The sequence below is a fragment of the Erpetoichthys calabaricus genome, assembly GCF_900747795.2.
Source record: "Erpetoichthys calabaricus chromosome 1 unlocalized genomic scaffold, fErpCal1.3 SUPER_1_unloc_10, whole genome shotgun sequence".
Classification (NCBI taxonomy): Eukaryota; Metazoa; Chordata; class Cladistia; order Polypteriformes; family Polypteridae; genus Erpetoichthys; species Erpetoichthys calabaricus.
The window spans coordinates 191,840-215,248 of NW_026261575.1; the positions used below are offsets into that span (position 1 = coordinate 191,840).

Consider the following 23,409-nt stretch of genomic DNA (forward strand, 5'->3'; position numbering starts at 1 on the left):
AGGGGTGTTGAACTTCACAAGGATAATCACTTGGAGTGGCTGCCCCTATGGCATGAAGGACAGTGTCTTACTGCAAAAAGGTGAGTGGGCTGCTGTGCTCCTCCGTAATCCAGAAGTTGGTACATCATCAACATCTTCAAGGTCTCCAATAAGACCAGAACAAGATGTGAAACACATAACAGTGTGTGATGTCCAGACACCCCCTGCATGAAGCAGAAGACCACAAACAGGCTGTGGTACCAGGGCCTGACGTGAACGAGAGTGTCTTGTGCCCAGAGATACCCCTACATGAAGAGGAGGGCAGCAAACCACAGAGTGTGGTACCTGAGGAACATCAGATTGAGTCACAGGAACAGAAGACATTTACCATATGAGAACAGATAATTAAATCCATCAAGGTCGCTTAATAGCTAAGATAATAAAAAGATACTGTCTGTCTGTCTGCGAGTGTGTGGTCCCTCTGAGCAATCTGATTGGTCAGTTTGGCTTTGGTGGCTCACTGGTATGGGAGATGGACCTGATACTTTAGGGGTGCAAAGGTCAATTCCTGACTGACCCTTTTTGAACTTTTTTTTTTAAATATATTTTTACAAAAAAAAACAAGGTAAAGCATTTCAACAAAAATGATGTTGGGTCACTAAAATCTAATAGGGTGCTGAGTTGCCTTTAAAGAGGGGAAGCATTTGAAAGAATAGAAATGAAGTTGTCACAGTGGGTAGGGACGGCCGTAGTGGAGAACCTTTTTTTTTTTTCTATTATTTTTTCAGTTATATTTCTTTTTGTCTGACTGCTGTAAGTAGGATGAGTTCATTCAAGTATGCAGCCCCTCAAGGTCACTCCGGACTTCAAGTATCAGGTATCTCTCTGTGTAACTTAATACAGGATGTCCATATATGGCCTTATTTATATTAGATGAACACGTCATCAGCTGTATGCTAAACATGCCTCGGTATATTCATACACTCCCGTTGTGAGGGACCGCTAGACGTTACTGGGCTGATCGAACCCCAGCTGGACTAACTCTTCAGATAGAAAGAGCAGCAGCCACACCAGAGAGTGGTGTGAACACCAATACGGACTCTGGAGAAAAGATAATTGAAATACTGAAATCAAATCAAATAGCCTTTTACTGTCAATTCACTATATGTGCAGAACATACAAGAGAATCAAAATACTGTTTCTCTCTCAACTTTGTAGTACAATAAAATATTAAAAAGTATAAAATAAGATAAATAACATTAGAACTTGTAAAGTAGACCTGTGTACAATGTGCAATAGTCATTAGTGCAAAAGCCACTTACAGTAAATTTATTAATAAGCAGGGTTGCCTAAATGAGTCTGCAACTTTTTGTCAAATGCATTCTGTGTAACCAACTAGCAGAACAATTCCAATTTTCTTTCCACACCTGACTGAATTATTTCAGATTTTTCTTTTTGTTATTTACAGTCTCTTTGGACTTTGCCTTTTTAGCATGAATTTTCATGTGTCCCTGAAGAGGATTTTTCTTTATGAATGTTTTTCCACACTTAGAGCAACGGTATGGCTTTTCTCCTCTGTGAGTTCTTACGTGTCGCTGAAGGCTGCAGGGTTGTATGAATCACTTGCCACATTCAGAGCAACAATATGGCCTTAATCCAGAATGAATTCTGTTGTGTCTATGAAGGCTGCTGTTATCGGTGAATAGCTTGTCACAATCAGGAAACGAGTATGGCCTCTATCAAATGTGTGTTCTTATATGTCTATGAAGACTGCCTCTTTGTGAGAATTTCTTGCCACATTCAGAACAGGCATAAGGACGGTCTTTATTGTGGACTCCTGCATGACGCAGAAGATCACTTGTGCTGGAAAATCTTTTGCCACATTCAGGACAGCAATAGGGCTTCTCACCAGTGTGAACTCTTAAATGCCTCAGATGATTACTGTTATCAGAAAATCCTTTGCCACATTCAAAACAGGAAAATGGCTGTTCTCCTGTGTGCAATCTCATGTGTGTCTGAAGATGGCCTGTTTGTGAGAACCATTTGCCACATTCAGAACAGGAAAATGGCTGTTCTCCTGTGTGCACTCTCATGTGTGTCTGAAGATGGCTTGATTGTGAGAACCGTTTGGCACATTCAGAACAACAATATGGTTTCTCTCCAGTGTGAATTCTTTTGTGTCTGCAAAGACTGCTCTTGTCACAGAAATGTTTACCACATGTTGAACAACGACATAAACCCTGTCCTCCGTGACCACTCATGTGTGTCTGAAGGTGGCTCACTTTTGAGAATCGTTTGCCACGTTTAGACAAATATGGTTTCTTTACAATAGGAGTTGTGGTATGGCTGTGTTTTGAAAAGTTCTTAACACATTCAGAATGGTGGTATGACTCCTTCCCTGTATTATCTTCTCTGCGTTTCTTAGGCATTTGACTATCTGAGAATTGTTTCCCACCTTCAGGACAGTGATACGGTTTCTTACTCCCATGAATCCCTCCATTATCTTTAGAATTCAATTTGTATTTAAATGTTCCCACACACTGTTGGCGGATTGGATTTAGATTGTACACTCCTTGAGATTTGATGGCATTGATCCTTGTTAGCTTCACAATAGGCTGAAATCTAGGGTGCTGAGAGGCCGTTACCAAGTTCTTTCTTGCAGATGCCAGTTTCTTCCTATTCTTATCAGGTTGTTTAATTTGTGGACGACCCTGAAGAGAGGACAAGTTGTCATTCTCTTGAAAATCTATAGAAATAAAAATAAGAGTTAAAGTTTGAAATGACCAATATTTAAAATAAAATAGCACTACAAGAGATTATTCAGTGTTTAACAGCATATGCCATTTGCAACCCACTTTACAAAAGCATGCTAATGGAGTTAACACTTCAACAATCCTAACATTTGCAGAATGAATTAACAAACACATGAAGCCATATTATGATGCAGTTACCATGAACTAGGAACAAGCCATGAGCAACTATCTTTACTGGCTTGGTGATGGCTTGAAAAATAAGGAGCAACTGGGGCAGCAAGGGTGGCCAACATGACCTGCAGACCTTTTAGAGAAGACCCCATATAGAAATGTCAAGGATGATAAAGCCAGTACATCTACATGCACAGTGATATTGACATTGCCAAGGACTCATTACATCAGTTATGGTCCCTATGACCACTCCACCTTGTTTGGATAACTGTGCTGATTGAGGAGCTAATTTATTGGAATAAGTCTGAACTCCCGCCCTGGGTGATCAAAATTATTAGACAGTAAGCCACATCATATATTTACATACTTCTTTCGGCTGCTCCCGTTAGGGGTCGCCACAGCGCATCATCTTCTTCCATATCTTTCTGTCCTCTACATCTTGCTCTGTTACACCCATCACCTGCATGTCCTCTCTCACCACATCCATAAACCTTCTCTTAGGCCTTCCTCTTTTCCTCTTCCCTGGCAGCTCTATCCCTAGCATCCTTCTCCCAATATACTCAGCATCTCTCCTCTGCACATGTCCAAACCAACGCAATCACAACTCTCTGACTATGTCTCCCAACCATCCAACTTGATCTGATCCTCTAATGTACTCATTTCTAATCCTATCCATCCTCGTCACACCCAATGCAAATCTTAACATCTTTAACTCTGCCACCTCCAGCAACGGGAGCAGCCGAAAGAAGATGAAGCGGTGCACAAAATTCCATGGTTCATCAGAGACATTAGATCTTTAGTAAAGTTATAACTATGAGTTTTACAGTTACTTGATTAATAAAGAAATGCTCAGGCATGTATTTTTCTTTTCTATAAATCGCGTAGAAATAAGACTAATACTTATCCAGCTCAAGGTCAGGAACAAGTAGTAGAAATAGATTTAAACACACACTGGGAGGCCAGAAATATTAAAGTACCCTTTACTCCTTTTACTTTGTCCATTTCTGGAAAAGAGAGACTGATTAAGCCTCATGAAGTGAGCACTGCTAATACAAGAACTCTGCCCAATGTTTTTTTGATTTTCAGCTTTACTGCAGAAGGACCTGCTGTTATATATCAGACATCAAATGCTAGGACTTCAAAATATTTGCTTCACGTCCAGTCCAACTCTGAATACCACAATCTAGCACAGTTACTAATTGTTCCATATTTTAAAACTGCTACACTAAATAATTTCCCACATCACAGACACACCAAGCTATGGAGTATGTAGTTGTAGGAAGGCGGAGAATTTCTTCCATTTGAAATCAACTATCCCATCTTCTTGTTATTGCAAAGAAGGATGGCACCTCTTGCACATTTAAATTCAAGAGTCAACAAATTGTTCTTTATGTTGCTATACAAACCTGACAGGTTCCTCCCTAACTTAAAATTATTGATGCTAAATTTCTGCCTTCTTGTTTTTCATCCATAACCTAACCTTTTTTTTTTCCCCTCCTCGAACCGCCACCTTATCGTGGTGGAGGGGTTTGCGTGTCCCAATGATCCTAGGAGCTCTGTTTTCCGGGGCTTTATGCCCCTGGTAGGGCCACCCAAGGCAAACTGGACTTCGAATGCCGTGTATGTATATATATATATATATATATATATATATATATATATACACATATATATATATATATATATATATATACACATATATATATACACATATATATATATATATATATATATATATATATATATATATATATACACATATATATATATATATACACATATATATATATATATATAATTATATATCTATATCCTTTAACCGTCACCTTATCGTGGTGGAGGGGTTTGCGTGTGACAATGATCCTAGGAGCTCTGTTGTCCGGGGCTTTATGCCCCTGGTAGGGCCAACCAAGGCAAACTGGTCCTAGGTGAGGGATGAGACAAAGTGCGGTTCAACACAACCTCCTATGATGAACAAAAAATTTGGACGGCGTTTTCCCTTGCCCGGACGCGGGTCACCGGGGCCCCCCTCTGGAGCCAGGCCTGGAGGTGGGACTCAATGGCGAGCGCCTGGTGGCCGGGCTTGCACCCATGGGGCTCGGCCGGGCACAGCCCGAAGAGGCAACGTGGGTCCCCCTTCCCATGGGCTCACCACCTATGGGAGGGGCCAAGGAGGTCGGGTGCAGTGTGAGTTGGGTGGTGGCTGAAGGCGGGGACCTTGGCGGTCCGATCCTCGGCTACAGAAGCTGGCTCTTGGGATGTGGAATGTCACCTCTCTGAAGGGGAAGGAGCCTGAGCTTGTGCGCGAGGTTGAGAGGTTCCAGCTAGATATAGTCGGGCTCACCTCAACGCACAGCTTGGACTCTGGAACCAATCTCCTTGAGAGGGGCTGGACTCTCTACCACTCTGGAGTTGCCCCTGGTGAGAGGCGCCGAGCGGGTGTGGGTATACTTATTGCCCCCCGACTTGGAGCCTGTACATTGGGGTTTACCCCGGTGGACGAGAGGGTGGCCTCCCTCCGCCTTCGGGTTGGGGGACGGGTCCTAACTGTTGTTTGTGCGTATGCACCAAACAGCAGTTCGGAGTACCCACCCTTTTTGGAGTCCCTGCAGGGGGTGCTCGAGGGCATACCATCTGGGGACTCCCTCGTACTGCTGGGAGACTTCAATGCTCACGTGGGCAATGACAGTGAGACCTGGAAGGGTGTGATTGGAAGGAATGGCCCCCCCGATCTGAACCTGAGCGGTGTTTTGTTATTGGACTTCTGTGCTCGTCACGGATTGTCCATAACGAACACCATGTTCAAGCATAGGGGTGTTCATATGTGCACTTGGCACCAGGACACCCTAGGCCTCAGTTCGATGATCGACTTTGTGGTCGTGTCGTCGGACTTGTGGCCACAAGTCTTGGACACTCGGGTGAAGAGAGGGGCGGAGCTGTCAACTGATCACCACCTGGTGGTGAGTTGGCTTCGATGGTGGGGGAGGATGCCGGTCAGGCCTGGTAGGCCCAAACGTGTTGTGAGGGTCTGCTGGGAACGTCTGGCAGAGCCCCCTGTCAGAAGTAGCTTCAACTCCCACCTCTGGCAGAACTTCAACCATGTCCCGAGGGAGGTGGGAGACATTGAGTCCGAATGGGCCATGTTCCGTGCCTCTATTGTTGAGGCGGCTGACCAGAGCTGTGGCCATAAGGTGGTCGGTGCCTGTCGTGGCGGCAATCCCCAAACCCGCTGGTGGACACCGGTGGTGAGGAATGCTGTCAAGCTGAAGAAGGAGTTCTACAGGACCCTTTTGTCCTGTGGGACTCTGGAGACAGCTAATAGGTACCGGCAGGCCAAGCGGAATGCGGCTTCGGTGGTTGCTGAGGCAAAAACGACTTTCGGATGGCTTCGAGGAGATTCTGGTCCACCGTCCGGCGTCTCAGGAGGGGGAAGCAGTGCAGTGTCAACACTGTATATGGTGGGGATGGTGCGCTGCTGACCTCGACTCGGGACGTTGTGGGCCGGTGGGGGGAGTACTTCGAAGACCACCTCAATCCCACTAACATGCCTTCCAATGAGGAAGCAGAGCCTGGGGACTCGGAGGTGGGCTCCCCCATCTCTGGGTCTGAGGTCACCGAGGTGGTCAGAAAACTCCTCGGTGGCAGGGCCCCGGGGGTGGATGTGATACGCCCGGAGTTCCTCAAGGCTCTGGATGTTGTAGGACTGTCTTGGTTGACACGTCTCTGCAACATCGCATGGACATCAGGGACAGTACCTCTGGATTGGCAGACCGGGTAGGTGGTCCCCCTCTTTAAAAAGGGGGACCGGAGGGTGTGTTCCAACTACAGAGGGATCACACTCCTCAGCCTCCCTGGAAAAGTCTATTCAGGGGTCCTGGAGAGGAGGGTCCGTCGGATAGTCGAACCTCGGATTCAGGAGGAACAGTGTGGTTTTCGTCCTGGTCGCGGAACAGTGGACCAGCTCTACACCCTTAGCAGAGTACTGGAGGGTGCATGGGAGTTTGCCCAACCAGTCTACATGTGTTTTGTGGACTTGGAAAAGGCGTTCGACCGTGTCCCTCGGGAAATCCTGTGGGGGGTGCTCCGGGAGTATGGGGTACCGGACCCCCTGATAAGGGCTGTTCGGTCCCTGTACAACCGGTGTCAGAGCTTGGTCCGCATTGCCGGCAGTAAGTCGAACCCGTTGCCAGTGAGAGTTGGACTCTGCCAGGGCTGCCCTTTGTCACAGATTCTGTTCATAACTTTTATGGACAGAATTTCTAGGCGCAGCCAGGGTGTTGAGGGGGTCCGGTTTGGTGGACTCAGGATTGGGTCACTGCTTTTTGCAGATAATGTTGTCCTGTTTGCTTCATCAGGCCATGATCTTCAGCTCTCTCTGGATCGGTTCGCAGCTGAGTATGAAGCGTCTGGGATGAGAATCAGCACCTCCAAATCCGAGACCATGGTCCTCAGCCGGAAAAGGGTGGAGTGCCCTCTCAGGGTTGGTAGCGAGATCCTGCCCCAAGTGGAGGAGTTCAAGTATCTCGGGGTCTTGTTCACGAGTGAGGGAAGAATGGAGCGTGAGATCGACAGGCGGATCGGTGCGGCATCCGCAGTAATGCGGGCTCTGCATCGGTCTGTCGTGGTGAAAAAGGAGCTGAGCCATAAGGCGAAGCTCTCAATTTACCAGTCGATCTATGTTCCTACCCTCACCTATGGTCATGAGCTATGGGTAGTGACTGAAAGAATGAGATCGCGAATACAAGCGGCTGAAATGAGTTTCCTCCGCAGGGTGTCTGGGCTCTCCCTTAAAGATGGGGTGAGAAGCTCAGTCATCTGGGAGGGGCTCAGAGTAGATCAGCTGCTCCTCCGCATCGAGAGGAGTCAGATGAGGTGGCTTGGGCATCTGATCAGGATGCCTCCTGGACGCCTCCCTGGTGAGGTGTTCCGGGCACGTCTAACCGGGAGGAGGCCCCGGGGAAGACCCAGGACACACTGGAGGGATTGTGTCTCTCGACTGGCCTGGGAACGCCTCGGGATTCTCCCGGAAGACCTAGAAGAAGTGGCCAGGGAGAGGGAAGTCTGGGCATCTCTGCTCAAGCTGCTGCCCCCGCGACCCGACCTCGGATAAGCGGAAGAGAATGGATGGATGGATGGACCTAACCTTTTTTAAAATCACATTTCTGCTATCTTAACACAGTCCTTTGTCATAAATTGGGTATTTCATCTTGCTAAACACAAAAAAGGCCATTTTGCTGCAAGTTATCAATAGAACAGAGTTTGAAGTGGGGTATGTTTATTTGTTTAAAACACTATATACTTGCCCCTTTTCTATAACAAAAACGAGGTAGGGTTGTCCCTTTGATGTTCAGCAAAAAAGAAGCATTTGAAGAACTATTCAGAATATTTTATTATGCATTACGATATTGGAAGACCTCTCACATTTAATGAGTCATTTGTACTGATTGCTGATTGGAGGCAGGCATATACAGTGCAATTGTATGGGCTCAAGAAAGGTTGGAGGTCTTCAGAACAAGACACACCCAACTTTACACTGTGAAGGATATTTCACTGTATCTCTGTTTTCACAGCATGTCGACATTAGCTAACTTTATTATTGGCTTTTGCAGATTAGGCCAGTGAGCTACGTTTTTAAGTGGTTCAGTGATGCTTGTTCAAGAAACATTCCTATTAATGCGGCACTCATTCAAGAAAATGTGAGGTTTGTAAACTCTCTTGGGCCCTTCCTCAACTAGACAGCACGCTGAAAAGCGTCCCGAAGTCTAAACTCCGTGTCTATGGAAGACTGTTTATCTGCTGCCGGGGCAACAGTCGGCTCAAAGCTGTGCTGCGTTTCTCCGCCAAAGCAAACAGAAAAGATATTGATGGGTGATATGGGAGGAACATTGTAAATGCAGGTAACAGGATTACTTGATCACAGATCTGGCCATGACCCTACATGACTGCTGTGTCTGAGTATAGGAGAGTGGCAGATCACGCTACAATAAATAAGTGTGCCGTTCCTGTTTCAAGCTGAATAAAGCTGGTTTTGCTAAAGTACTGAGACTCAGCCTCGTGTTTTGGGGTGCAAGACAGGGACTTATAATGTGACCCCGATCTTTTAGGATTTGCTTCTGTGTCGCTTCACTGCAGTGCTATGAACCTGTTTTTGCCCTGCACTGGCAATGGACAAACAATCTTCCACAGACACTGCAATCGCACTTCGGGACGCACCTCAGCGAGTCATTCCCGTTGGGTGGGGAGGGTCTCAAGAGTTCAGAAACCTCACAATATGAAGACGGATGATTCAGCTCCTGATTGATAATTGTGTTGCCCACAACATGCTTCCACATTTAGATAATGTTTGCGTTGAATTCCTCCCACCCAACTGCACAGCAGTGCTTCAGCCATTGGATTTGGCCATCATTTGCACCCTGAAAGTGTTTTATCGCAAGGAAATGCTGAGAAAAATTATCGTAGGCATAACTTGTAGGCAGGATTTGATTAAAATTAATGCAAAAGAAGCTATGGAAATATGATTGCAAATGCCTGGACTCAAGTTAAAGAAAGCACTATAGTAACAAATACAGAATCTCATTATAACAAAATTTTTGTTACAACAAAATATTTTTTAGGTCCCTAGGAGTTCGTTGTAATGGAATTTTATCTGTACATTCTTACCATTAATTGATAATATAATGACAGAGGTTGAGTCTGCCCAAAATACCTTCATTCAGGCTGTGTGTGTGTGTGTGTGTGTGTGTGTTCCCCCTAGCATTTAAAAGCAAATATTGGAACTGTGTCATCTGATCACAGAGTTTAAAGATACTTTAGCCAACTTTTTGTTGGAAAAGTATGCATGAAGATGTTTGGGATTATACAAGCTACATGTTGGACTGCTCCGGTACCATTACGTTCATGGGAGCAGTAAACCATGGACTTTATTACTGATATGCCTTCCTCCAAGGGTTTTAATACAATTTTTGTGGAGGCAGATTGAGTTTTGAAATGTGTGCATCTCATTCCCTTCTACTAAACACCTGGCAGGTGTCTTTCTATAGGGGGGGTACAGATCTAATTATGCAATTTTCATTACACCATAACTTAAATTTATTACATAGAAAATCACCTGAAAAATCCCGAACCATCGAGAAGTGTGTGAACTGACGACATGAAGAATCGTCTTTGTGCTGAACTGGAATCATCCCTGCATAAATCAAAGTCACCCAGATGATCAGGGTCTGCATAATTAGATCTGGACCACCCTGTAGAAAAGACTGATAGTATCTATCTATGGTTTTCTGTATCAAGATGTATCAAACCGTGGTCTTCCATTTATTTCTCGCTTCTAGAAACTATTCTGTCAGAGATTTGTTTGTTCTATAAAACTTAAAATGTTTGGTTATCAGCCAGAAGCTAATGGGCAAATGTAAAGAATTAACAGAGGCCTACAGAAACACTTGTGCTGTTTGATTGGTCCTAATCAAGATGACTGGGTTGATTTTCTACCCATTGCTGACTCTGCTAGGAATGTACCAGTTCACTCTGCTCCTACAATGTCACCATTTGAGTGCCTGTATGGTTGTCATTCTAGATCCCTTGAGTCACCTTCCTCGCCACTTTTCCATCGGTTTTTAAATAATTACATATTTAACAGTTTTGTGAAAAGCTGAATTTGGCTCAAAAACTTTTTGAAAAGCTCTTAGCCAAATGATGTCCTGATTGCAAATATAAGGCTACTCCTATCGTTAAAGTTGGGCAAAAGGTACGGCTAGAGACCCAGGACATCAGTCTACATAGTGACCCTTTTTAAACTGATACAGCACCAGAATAGTATTTATTTTGAGAAGCTCATGCTTTTAATTCTGACGTTTTCCTTCACTCCATGTAGTTTTTTGATGAACTCATCCATGGTTTTTTGGTGGATGGACTGTTCGTCTAAATCAATTGGTTTTGAATTTTCGCAGTAATAATTCCTAACACTAAACGCCTTTACTGGGTGGCATACAGTCATGTAGACTGTACTAACTGAACTGCCTTCCTATAGTTAAAATTTGTTTTTGCATTATTTGTTGAGTTCTGATATCACCTACACCCAATTCTGAGTTTAGGCCACGTTTTGTACTATAACACCCCCCCAATCACTGTATTTTTGTTATTTTGATAAGTCGTTTTACCCTTCCGTCAATCACATAATTTGTGGACATGTTGTGGCTGCTGACGTGGCTTAGCTCCATCACATGATGTCATCTTGCCTCCTTATTTAAGATGGTGGCATGGTGTCCTCACTCTTCTAGCTTTGTCATAATTGGCCGTGTTCTTCATATTTGATTTTCATTGACAGATACTGTTCTGTTCCATTTATGTTAATCAGTTTGAAACGGCTTTGTTTCCTGTTTGTTTTAAGTCATTATGTGATTAATCATTTGTAAAATGTTTAATTAGATCATAACTGTGAATTTATTAGAGTCACCACTCAGTAAACAGGACTACAAAATAAAATTACCTGAACTGAATCATTTTTTTCTATTGCTCTAAAATGGATGAGAATTTCAAAAAGACTTCAAGTACTGTACCAACTTGTATTTTCAAAAAAAGTCACCTCATCACAAAGATCAACCCCTTTTCATATGGGGCAAATGAATTAACAGTAAACAGGAAATGGCTAAAAGCATCAAAATCCTTTAAAACTAATTTCATTGAATGTTTCACACGTTTTAGATGAAATCCTGCTTTAACACTAGAATTACCAGAGCCTACGAAAAAAATGGTAGATCCGTCCCACCTTAAATCGCTTCTTAAATCCACAGCTCTCCGCCAGCGTCTTTTGTCTTCTAAATGTGCAGTTAAACACAAGCTGCAAGCAGCCAGCTATTCCTCCCCCCACCGACTTAGAACGTAAATGAACTTCTCTCAGCTCTTGCCTTGATTGATTATCTGGGAGTGAGTGGAGTTTTAGAGTGGAAATAATAAATCGTTATTTGGAACACATGCATTTCATGTGTGTTGCGTTTCTACAGTAATCTGTGTAAACAATTTTAAAACAGAAATGTTTTTTATATTCTAGTAGCAAATGACAAAATGTAGGCATAAACTATATAAATGTATGAAGCCTGAAGTCCAAATATCAAAGAAACACTTTCACAAAAGGTACAAAAAAAAAAAGCCGCCTTAGTATGCAACATTGACACTCATTTACTATGCCTGCCGCCGTGGTACAACAGTATCAGTTGCTGACTGGGAATCAGAAGGTCACAAGTTCGATCCTGCATGACTCCCTTTTGTGAAGTGTTCTTATTTTTACTATTTTAGAATAAAAAAAATACATTTCTGTAACAGCCGGTGTAATCTATGATATTTGTAAAGGTTAGCTTTGTTTTTTGTTTTTTTAATTCACTTTTCATTCTCTGTCGCGTTCAGGATCCTTCCCTACCACCCCCATCTCCCCCCATCTGACACTGCTGTTTTCACATAAAGACGCACTATAGCTCTGCTGTGTATCACGATACATACGACCACGTGTTTTTTTTCCCACAATCTTGCCAGTCTCCACATGTTGCTGTATGCTGTTTCTTTTGTACTCCAGGACATGGAGAGGAAAGCATAGTAAAGAGCAGTAACTTCAGCGCTATATGCAATCATCAGACACTCCCCATCTGACACTGCTGTTTTCACATAAAGACGCGCTATAGCTCTGCAGTGTACTTGTGACTGCATTGTCGTACCAATGCTTGCGAACTGAAGTGTCTGCATGCACTTTTCATGGCATTACACGTGTATTTTTTGAGCATGCCCATGTAGCCCCAACACAGGAACATATGTTGATGTAAAAGTATAACAAAACAAGTGCACTTTTATTCAACACTATAACCAAAGAAAAAAGAAAGCAAGTTACAGTAGGCGGTTGATATGACAGCTTGCGTGGTGCAATGCTAAGAACTGCCGATTTCCATTCCGTGCTATATAACTGTTAACATTTGAATCTGATGATTGCATATAGCGCTGTCTTAGTCAGTGTGCGCAAGAACATGCAGGTGGCCAGTTGCTGCGTGCTACTACGCACATTTTAAAAAAAGAAAAAGACAAATATATGTGACGTTTTGAAGAAATCATTTTATGACGCGAATAGTACCAATCAGAAAACATCGTCGAAGTAATGCAATATTACTTGAAAACGAACAGCGTCAGATCGGGTGTGAAATTATACTGGCACTGTTAGAGTCAGAACAGGAGCTTGTTCATCTTATTCAGCTTCTGATCTGACTCAAAGTAAAAAGCATGAATTAATCAACAGAAATAACCACGATCGACATTTTAAACTTAACGATTTACAGTGCATACCAATTTATAAATTTTATGTCCATTTGAGGGAAAAAAAAAAAAATAAATAAACACTTTCTCCAAAGCTTGGAATCGAACTCGGTTCTCTGAGGAACAGCAGTGCTGCTGTGCTGCAAGTCAGCAAATCTTAGCGTTAAGCCACGGAAGGTGTTGTATCATCCTTGAACCTTTTGTGAAAGTGTTTATTTGATGTTTGGACTTCAGGCTTCACACATTCTATAGTCTATGCCTACATTTTGTAACATTTATTACTAGACTAGGAAAAAGTTTCTGTTTTAACAATTTGTTTACACAGATTACTGCAGAAATGGAACATGCATGAAATGAGTGTCTTCCAAATAACAATCTATTATTTCCATTCTAAAACTCCAGCAGTTCAGTCACTCCCAGATAATCAAACAAGGCATGAGCTGGGAAAACTTAGTGAACGTTCTGCGATGGTGGGGGATGGAATAGCCGGCTACTTGCTGCTCGTCTTAATCGGCACATTTAGAAGACAAAAGAGAGGTGAGAACGGTTTTAAGGTGGGCAGGATCTACGAGTTTTTTTGTAGACTCTGGTAATTCTAGTGTTAATTAACAATTTTGTTTGTTTAACTCCGTAAAGTTCAGTGGACCAATTTTCTTCACATTCACAAAGTCTTTGCAATTTCAGAATATATAATGATAAATTTGAACAGGACTGGTTTATCCATTCACAGGTTTGCACTCCACTGATGCACAGAGATTCTTACACACAGGCAGACGTGAAACACTTTCATACAGAGGGGTCTAAATTGTGCAAATGTATTGAATAGTCAAATGGGTGACATGTCTACTCCACAATACAACATATGGAGAAAGTAAAAAGGTAATACATTATTGTTTAACAGAGTTTATTCAAAGAAAGCTAGAAACAAACAGATTTTACTTTTCTTTGACTTCTCTTTAATTTGTCTAAAATCTATTAAAAGGTTTTCTTCAAAATAAAGACATTAAGCTAATGATTATTATTAAAAAGAGATACAACCCAAACCAAGGAAATTGTGAAGTGATAGTGTTAGGTGAAAAAACTGCAAGAACAACTCAGCCAGGCCTCCTCATTCCAATCCAAAGGATTAATTGTTTCTGTTCCTTATACTTTAAAAATGAAACCCGTATTTTTTAAAAAGCCTTTGTTTCTAAGCAGAGTGAAAATGCAAGAAAGCACCCTTCAGGTAAATCATAACTGCCTTATTTTATTTTAGCACATACCTTCTCCAGTTTGATTTGGACACAATTTCTTCTCGGGCCTCACTGTGTTAGTCTTCGAGGATTCTGACGGCTTGTGGGCATTACTGTCCTTCAAGGAGCAGCGTCTGCCCAAACTGGAGCCCAATCTGTTTAAGTCTTCATCTGGGCCCATATATTGAGGATTACAGTCTTTCACCTTCATACGGTTTATAATTTTGCAGGGTCTCTGTATGTTAGTCCTACCCTTTCTTTTGTTCCTCTTTTCAGAGACATCCTCTTCACGTTGACATTCTTTCTGTAAACTCTTCTGGCCAGCTGGATACATTTTTGGCATCTTCTTCTTTTTCTCTGTATAGAACACAAGGTTTAATTAATTCAGAAGTGCAATACAAATGTAACACATTTAAGTCCCATTTTTCTATGTCCTCATCAGTTAAGAAAGAAGCCAAGTCAAGTTATTCACCGAGACCACATGGGCAGAGTAAGTAATCAATCTTCATACCAGGTGACCAGATATGAAACAGTCTCAGGGAGTGTCTCATGCCTTTACGACACACCATTATGACTCGGCACCATCTGTTAATATTAGGGATGTTATGATATTAGAACTTTTGTATGTTATATTAATATAACACAATTTTACAATGTTGGACACCCTTTGATACGACAGCAAACACAGAAATCCTATTCATCCCCCCCCCCCCCCCCCCCCCATTAAAGAAGTACTGGTATTCATAAATCTCAAAATATAATGCAAGTCTTGAAATGTAATGTGGGGCAGAGATGGAGATCCCCAGTGCAATAGCACAAGGTAGGGTTTACAATCTTGGTGGGAGTTTATAAAGAATGATATATCATGAACTGTCTGATTTATCTTAGCATCTGCACATTTCTAATCATTCTCAGACAGTAGTTGAAAAACACTGCTTAAAATTCATAACACATATTAAAATTCAAAACATTATTATACTGTTGAATTACTGAATTTCAAGATTCAGGATACTTTCATTTAAATAAAAACTCTAAGATGTTTTTCTAACAACATGGTTCTAAAGTCTAGTTAATCACAGACCCATTCTGTTTGAATTGCAACACTTGCTATTGCAAGATTTAAATTTGCATCATTAGCTGGTTAAAAAAATATTACTAAAGAGCAATATTTAACAGAATAGTCAAATTAAATCAAAAAATCAAATGTCACAAGCTTGTCTTGCTTTAATGTTCTAAATCTGCCCCTTCCTTTTACCAGCTTTGAAGCTTCCAGTGTGAAATCAAACTGTCAGTTCAACATTTATCCTTTATTTCAGATCTCCTGTTATGCAGCATTTATTGAACTGCTTTAGATGTTTCTTACAAAAGTAATGACACCTTGTTATTGTTTGTGCTTGTGTATAAATCCAGAATTAGAAAATGACCTGTCGTCACACGTGTGACTAGAGATCACCTGCAGAGATTTGTTCAGGTGAGAAATACCAGCCAGGATGAGAGGGAGTGCTGCTGCTAACTATCTCCTCTTCTTTATCTACAATGGAAAGAAACGCCCAGCCGAGGAGTCACCACACCCTCAGCTCTTATCTGGTTAGAAGAAGGAGGAGGCCATCTTGCACAGTTGTGTGTCAATAGTATTCACTACTTTGATTGAACATTCAATACTGTTAGGGTCCCGGAATTTTGTTAATAGTTAATGTTAAGGAAGGTTTATACAAGTTAGGCCTCAGGATTATGTTAAAAACCAGGGGCATATGAAGGAGGAACTTACAATCGCTGGTCAACTTGTCTAATGTGAAACTGCCCCAAGCTTACAAAATCCCAAACCATTATTCAAGTCACAGCCTTCATTTAAATAATCTTAGCAAGATGGAGGCAGTTGGCGGTGTGTCCCTGTAAAGATGGCCGCCTAATGTGAGACACCCAATGTCTGACTTCAACTAGCCTGCGACTCACTAAGATAAATTTCAACAGGTTTGATTTTGCTTTTAGTCTTAGGGGCAGACTGTGTGTGCAGGAGAGCAGACAACCAGTGAATGTTTACCTGAAGTAGAAGGCACAGAGTTAAGTGAAGAGGAATAAGAAACTGCAGGTTTTGAACAAAAATAAGAGATGCTCCTCTTTCTGTTGTTTCATGTTTCAGATAGCAAAACAAAAGGGGGAAAAAATAAAAATAAAATAAAGGGTGAAGATTGCTGCTGAAGAGCTACAGCTGTTAACCCTTTGTACACCACGGACATCATCAGCAGCATGCCATTGACTGTTAGAAACAGGGCTGAGCTCGACGCTGCTGAATGGTCGTTTAAATTAATGTGGTTAGGTGATGAGATCAGCGACTGTGGTTGGCAAATCTGACATGCTCCAGGACAAAAACATTCTTCAAAACAACTTTGTCGTTACCAACAACTTTGAAACAAGTTTCAAGTTTATCAGCTTCATCTTGTTTAAGTACACTCTGCACACATCACAAATATTTTAGTACTTAACACATTATTAAACTACTATTAAAGAGCAGCACCTCCCAGTATTGTGAGATTGGCATGGTGGAGGCCTTGTGTGCCTCAGTCTTTCTTAACACTCCATTTGTGCTTCTGAAGGACCAGTTTGCTATGTGTAACCCTAAAGGAGGGGAGCGCGGGGGGGGGAATGGTTGGGTGTACCAGAGTAAAAGCGGCTTATTATTGACCTTCATGAATACTCTAATTAAATGAAAGTGGGTCTTGTGCAGAAGAGAGATGCCAGTCCTGACAGTTCACCTAAGAGTGGCACAAAGAGGTGACCCACACAGCCCACCTCACCATCCTGGTCCAGTGCAAAACAAAAACAAATAGAAGTTATTGGGGTACAGGAAGAAAACCAGAGCACCTGTACAGGGCAGGAGCCAGCTATAGACCATCATAGGGTACACTCACATTCAAGTCCACAACCACACCAAGACAAGTTAGATTTGCCAGGCCACTAAACCTGAGCATCTTTAGAGAAGTGGAGAAAATAAGAATAAAAGAGCAGACATGGAAACTGCATAGAGACTTAAAAATCAGGCTGAGATTCAAATTATTTCCGACAGAACTGTAAGGCAGTAACACAAAGTTGCCCGAGGGACTCCTCACCGCTCTTTCAATGTCACCAACCCCGCAACTGTCAGAACTGAGCGCCGCGGAGTGACAGGAGAAACAAAGGCAGAAATCAAAGCGTCTTACGTGTGGAATGGCCGTCTGCTCGATGTCTGCGATTCGGGAAGGAAACGACAAAAGGACACTCGGAGGGGAATGAACAGGCGCCAGCGGTGTGACTGGGTGCTACGAACTAAAATTTGGGATTCAGCCACGTGAAGTGAAGTGAAGTGAACCGCTGATACGAATGATCAGCAATGGCACGCGGGTGGCCACAGGAGGATTCACTCGAGCAAAGTTCGGCGGGGGGCTAACGAACACGAACTCGCCGCGCGCGGTGATTCTAATGGAGCGAATGAAAACTCACACGTCCATAAAGCGCATCTCCAAAGTACTTACTCTCTGCCTCTTGGCGATGAGATTCTTTCTAAACTCGATTACACTTCTGCCTCAATCAACAACAGCCTTGAGTCAGTGTACTGTTTCACAAAGCGAGAGAGATGGCGAGATTGTAGCAGTGTGGCTTCAGGAGCCGTCGCATTGGATGACGTCACCCTGTCTCCGATTTCGGGTCACGTGCCAGTTGAGCGAGAATACGCTGTACCAGGAGAGAGGCTGGGTGGCTCAGTGTCCTGCTGCCTTGTAGGAGCCTATTAAACCAATAATGTCATCGGAGAAGTTGCGTTTGTCTGAGGCTGCCACTGGGCCGTTTGTTTTTGTGATCATGAACTGAGTTTTTTTTTAATTACAGTAAGATTTCCTGTAAATAGTTCTTGTAAGATTTAGTAAAGTTTTTAGTGTCATTTTTGTTTTTCGATACAACAATAATAATAACAATAATTATATATATAGCATAATAAGAAACTTTCATTCCTCCAGGATAAGTGTGGGTCCCTCCTCTCTTTCTTCTCTGTATCTCTGCTATTTCCAAAGAAATCAGTTTTAATGGCATACTCTGAAAGAAATGCTCACCACCTCTTCTCTCTCTTTAAGTCTCTCTTAAGTCCTCCTGCTGCTCCAAGACCTTTGTCATTCTCTCCTGATGATTTTGCTTCTTTCTTCTCTTTCAAAATCACCAAAAGACCCCAAAGACATCTTCTGAGTCTCCTCTGTCATTCTCCTCTTTCATCCTTCACTACTGTAAATGACTCTGACATTTTAGACCCCTGTGCTCTAGACCCCATTCCTTCACACCTTTCTACAGTCCATCTGTCCTTCATTGATCCCCTACATCTTTTCTCTTTCCAATGCCTCACTGAACCCCAGTAACTTCTCCACTTATTTCATCCTTATCCTCAAAAACCCTCACATCTCATCTGCCCTTGAGAATTACCATCCTGTGTCCATTCTCCCATTTCTGTCCAAAGCCCTAGAACACATAGTTCATAAACACCTCTCTTCATTTCTCTCTGACTATAATCGACTAGATCTACTTCAGTGTGGATTCTCCAAGGGTCCCTCTACTGAAACTCCACTGATTTCAGTCACAAATGCTCTTTGATCTGCTCGAGCTCCTTCTCCCTCCTCTGCCCTCATCCTCCTTTCCCGTTCATCAGCCTTTGTTATGGTTCACCACCCCCTGCTTATCTGTTCTCCTAATTCAATTGGAATAAGCGGCTCTGCTTTGAACAGGTTCAAGACCTCCCTCTCAGATCGATCCTTTTGTGTCTCCTGGTCTAACTTCTTGTCTTCTTGACAGAACATTTCTACAGATGTGCTTCAAGGACTGGTGTTGGGTTCACTTTTCTTTTCCTTGTACATTTGTTCCTTTGTCAATGTTATTTCATCTCATGGCCTCTCCTACCACCTCAGTGGTGGGGACTCACAGATCTCCTCTCATTTCTCTCTTACAGTCCACTGCTTTCAGCCAAGATCTTCAGTTGCCTCCCTGCCATCTCAATCTGAATGAATGATCAGCACCTTAAAGTGAGGATCTGATCAAAGACTTTGTAATTGGAAAAAAGTAAGAGAACACTTTTCAAATATAAATAAAGTGGAAGGATACAAAATAACATTATTTTCATCTTACTGTAAGTTTTCTTTCATTTTGAAAAATAACATTTTATTTTACAGTTTATTATTGTTTATATTTTGAATTAGATATTTATGGGGCCATCAAAATCTATTAAGGGCTTGAATCCAGCAACATCCCTGTATTCTTTTGTAATCCTTTTTATGTGTAAATTTGCTTTGTTGTGTATTCTAAATTAGGAAAGTAACCTGCTTAATAAAGCCCTGAAGACACAGCCTATGATGAATCTCAGCAGAACAACAAAGTATTTCCATAATATTCTCATTATGGTCAACTAATGTGGAACTGAACTGACAATACAGCCCTGTGAGCGGTGGATCGGTACGCTCAGTTCAGATCGGGCCGTGCTGTAAAGTGGAGTTTAATTTATTTTCTTCATTAAGCACACGTGCAGTGCATCACATCAGCTCAGATATGATATCACACACTCCATAAATTATTAACGCTTGTGTTAAACAGATTGGTCAGCACCGTAAACTGTGTAATGAAGGAGACTTTCAATACGCATGTGTGCAGATCAGGCGGGCAGCGCAGATTGGGTAGTGACAATGGGTCCAGCTGAAGGGGTCTGTGATTGAGTAGGTCACTGGACAGCCAAGTGGATCCCAATGTTTTGTCACCTGGTTTACTGGACTTGAGTCAGATAAATCCTCCCTCAACCCTGACCTTCACCATAATGTAACCGGGTGTCATCACTGATGTATAATTTAAAGCAACACCCTCCTCAATGGAGTGGAGCTCTGGAGGTCCGCACTAAGAGTCTGCTGAAAAAGTTAAATGTAAGATTAGGATAAGAAGTGCTGGCATCAAGAAAGGCATTTGGTGTTTTATCAATTCATCCTGCTTTATCAAACTGTACTACTGTAACACAAACTGACAGATCTGTGGTTTCCTACCACACACAGTGTCAGCAACTTTAACAGCTGAAAGAAATCCCCAGAAAATAAGGAAGAAACTAACTGTGTGCAATGAAAAGACTTGCATTATGATATACAGTATATATATACAGTATATATATTTTTTTGTACATGCCTCATAGCTGTATTTGTAACAATTTTGAAAACCCTCTAATAACACAGCTTGAAAGCATAAAGGTGTATGCATGTAGTAAATCAGTTATTTGAAAGATCATATAAATAACAGTAAGTAATCACAGATTTAAAAACATGTTGCAAATTGAGAAACCACTGAATATCTGGATGTCAGGTCACAAACACCAGGCAAACGGTTCAAAGACTTCATAAAAATGAACAAACACTCCAGACAAATGTCACACATCACTGTTATAAACTCAGGCAAACTCAAATTTTGAAATGTTATGTGTTTTCACCAAATAAACAAATCATGTAGCGCTAGGACTCATGGCCTCTGTGTACCTTCACAGTCCTTCAGACTTGATCAGAAAGCAATGTATGCGTACCGCCACCTTTATGTTAGTAAACCGGTCACCACCTCCGCAACCTGATGGTCGTACAATACGACACACACGAATTCTGATAAACGAATAACACCCACACAGAATTTTGAGTCAAAATTAGCCATATGTTCCCATGTATTTAGCCCACTTCTGTCATCTCAGCGTCTATCGCAACATTACATTATTAATGCATATCTAAAAGTTGAAGCAAAATGTCTCTTTATTAAATCGAATGACATGCAAAACTTAGAACGGAACATATGCAAGGTCTCATTGATCATGTTCAAAATTCAAATATCAATAGTTCAGACAATTCAAAGAAGGTAAAGCAGTAATATTACCATCATCATATCATGGTAGTCCAAGAGCATTGCAACAGTTATATCATAATGCAATGGCAATATCCCGAACTATCGGTCGGCCAGATTTATTTATTACAATGTAGAGAGAGGATTATATCTGGTTGTTGTTTCCAATTTTTGTCACCTTCTACAATTTGTGTTGGATATTTGTGTTATGTTTATTTTATTTTTTTATATTTGTATTTTTTTTTAATTTTAGCATACTGCCCCTAATGGTTTTGATGTTCCAGAAACACCTACCTTTCAAAATCCAGATATTTTAAATGTGTTTATAATGGTTTACATAAATATTTTTGTAACATTAAACTCCTTTTAACAACGTGACTCTGCTCAGTCCTCTTTAGAATGACATGCTGGCTTTGTGGAAGTGCTGGTGTAGAATGTTACTTGAGAACTTCGGCCCCAAGGGGTACATGAAATTTAAATTTCCTTTAATAACTTTCATTTAGTTCTGTGGTAATGTGGCAAATATACTTAGCCATATTGTAAATCAAAGACAAATAGTCACAATGCTTACCATTATAAACTTAGTGCTTCTTTTTGAAATCACTGAAGTAACTGCTCACATCAGACTGAGCGAGCAAACGCCTTTCTAAATGAAGGCCAAGAACCAAACAAAAAATTAGAAGGTACAGAAATAATGGACAGCCAGGACAGGGTCATTTATTGTGCTTATTCTTTTGGTTCTTTTAAACATTTCCTTAGGTAAATATTATTTTCTCTGTTTTCAGGTTTAGACTTTATTAAGCCATTAATGAGAAGACAGAGTAAAGACTTGCACTACATCTGAAATGAAAAATGAATGTCTTGCTATTCTGTTCCATAGCACTGCATTCTGCAGGTTTGAGATCTTTACATTTAGAAGAAACATCAGCCTCCCTTCTCCAATATCCAGCACAGGGCACTGATGAGCAGGTATAGACACCTCATTTTATAAACTTCCATAAGAAAGATGAATTCCATTTTGTTGATGCTGGCTTACAATGCCAGTGGAACCTCAGTTCACGAACGTCTCGGAACACGTACAAATCGGGTTACGACCAAAAAGTTTGCCAAACTTATACATCTGTTCTCGACCACAAACTCGGTATATGAACAAGCCAGTTTCCCTTTCGGTTTGTGCGTGGTGATGATTTCCACACGTGTTCAGTCTCTCCCTGTACTGTACATTGTTCTAGGTGCATCACGCAGTGGGACTCTCCCTCAAAACTGTAACCTCTTCTCAACCCAGTTTCCTCCTGTGGTATAGCGGGTCCACAGCTCCCGTCAAAAAGGCCAGCTTTAATAAATAACTAAATAAATAAAGCGAATGCAGGATAGTGAGAGTGAAGGCTCGCATGCTGATGAGAGAGAGAGAGAGAGAGTGAGAGAGACAGAGAGAGAGAGAGAGAGAGAGAGAGAGAGAGAGAGAGAGAGAGAGAGAGAGAGAGAGAGAGAGAGAGTGCGTGTAGCTGAGCAGGGAGCCTGGGTGTTTGTGTCAGTGTTATTCAATGTTTTTACAGTAGTTTACTATTACACTGTGCATTCTATGGTATAATTAAGTATTTTTGAGCTTAAAAATCTTTAAATAAAATATATTTACATACCTGTACAGTTTGCACGGTCTGGAATGGATTAATTCTATTTATATACAATCCTATGGGTGAAATTACTTCGGGTCACGACCAAATCGGGTTACGACCAGAGTTTTGGAACGAATTATGGTCGTGAACTGAGGTTCCACTGTATAGTGAATAAAATGTATAAAAAGACTTAATGCTTGTCTCAGATGCCGACTGTTAATCATTAACCAGTAGGAGTCAAAGCCCAAAAGACTAAAAGCCTGTTTTACATCTTCTGACAAACTGGAGGACCAGTACAACTCTTAAAGGCCTTAGAACAGGGTTGTCGAACTCCAGGCCTGGAGGGCCGCAGTTGCTGCAGGTTTTCATTCTGACCCTTTTCCTAATCAGTGACCAGTTTTCACTGCTAATTAACTCCTGTTCCCTTCATTTTAATAGCCCTGTCCTTAAGGATTCAGTTCTCTGAATTGATTCCTTTCTTCATTAAATGGCAGCCAAACA

General features: G+C 41.8%; 2 protein-coding genes across 3 annotated transcripts in view; one reads left to right on the forward strand and one right to left on the reverse strand.

Moving 5' to 3' along the window:
• The window catches only part of LOC127525821 (gastrula zinc finger protein XlCGF26.1-like), a 98,986-nt gene that overhangs the window by 31,582 nt on the left and 43,995 nt on the right, over nt 1–23,409 (forward strand). The gene's annotated exons all lie outside the window — the stretch shown is intronic.
• On the reverse strand, nt 1,326–18,078 carry LOC114642080 (zinc finger protein 239-like). 2 transcript variants are annotated; one of them, XM_051921621.1, is made up of 3 exons: nt 17,935–18,078; nt 14,678–14,782; nt 1,326–2,725 (listed from the first exon to the last, which is right to left on the reverse strand). In XM_051921621.1, exons 2-3 carry the CDS (start codon nt 14,766–14,768, stop codon nt 1,719–1,721), a joined length of 1,098 nt encoding a protein of 365 aa, XP_051777581.1. In that variant the 5' UTR covers nt 14,769–14,782; nt 17,935–18,078; the 3' UTR covers nt 1,326–1,718. The 2 variants fall into 2 exon arrangements, with proteins under 2 accessions (XP_051777581.1, XP_051777580.1); XM_051921620.1 differs by having other exon boundaries at nt 1,330–2,725; nt 14,456–14,782; nt 17,935–18,068.

What these genes read in the sequence shown, in the direction of transcription:
- LOC114642080 (XM_051921620.1), bottom strand. Translation starts at nt 14,768, where the DNA reads ATGCCAAAAATGTATCCAGCTGGCCAGAAGAGTTTACAGAAAGAATGT. An exon ending in TCCAAATCAAACTGGAGAAG is followed by an intron (nt 2,726 to 14,455) that starts GTATGTGCTAAA and finishes TTATTTCTATAG; the next exon opens with ATTTTCAAGAGAATGACAAC.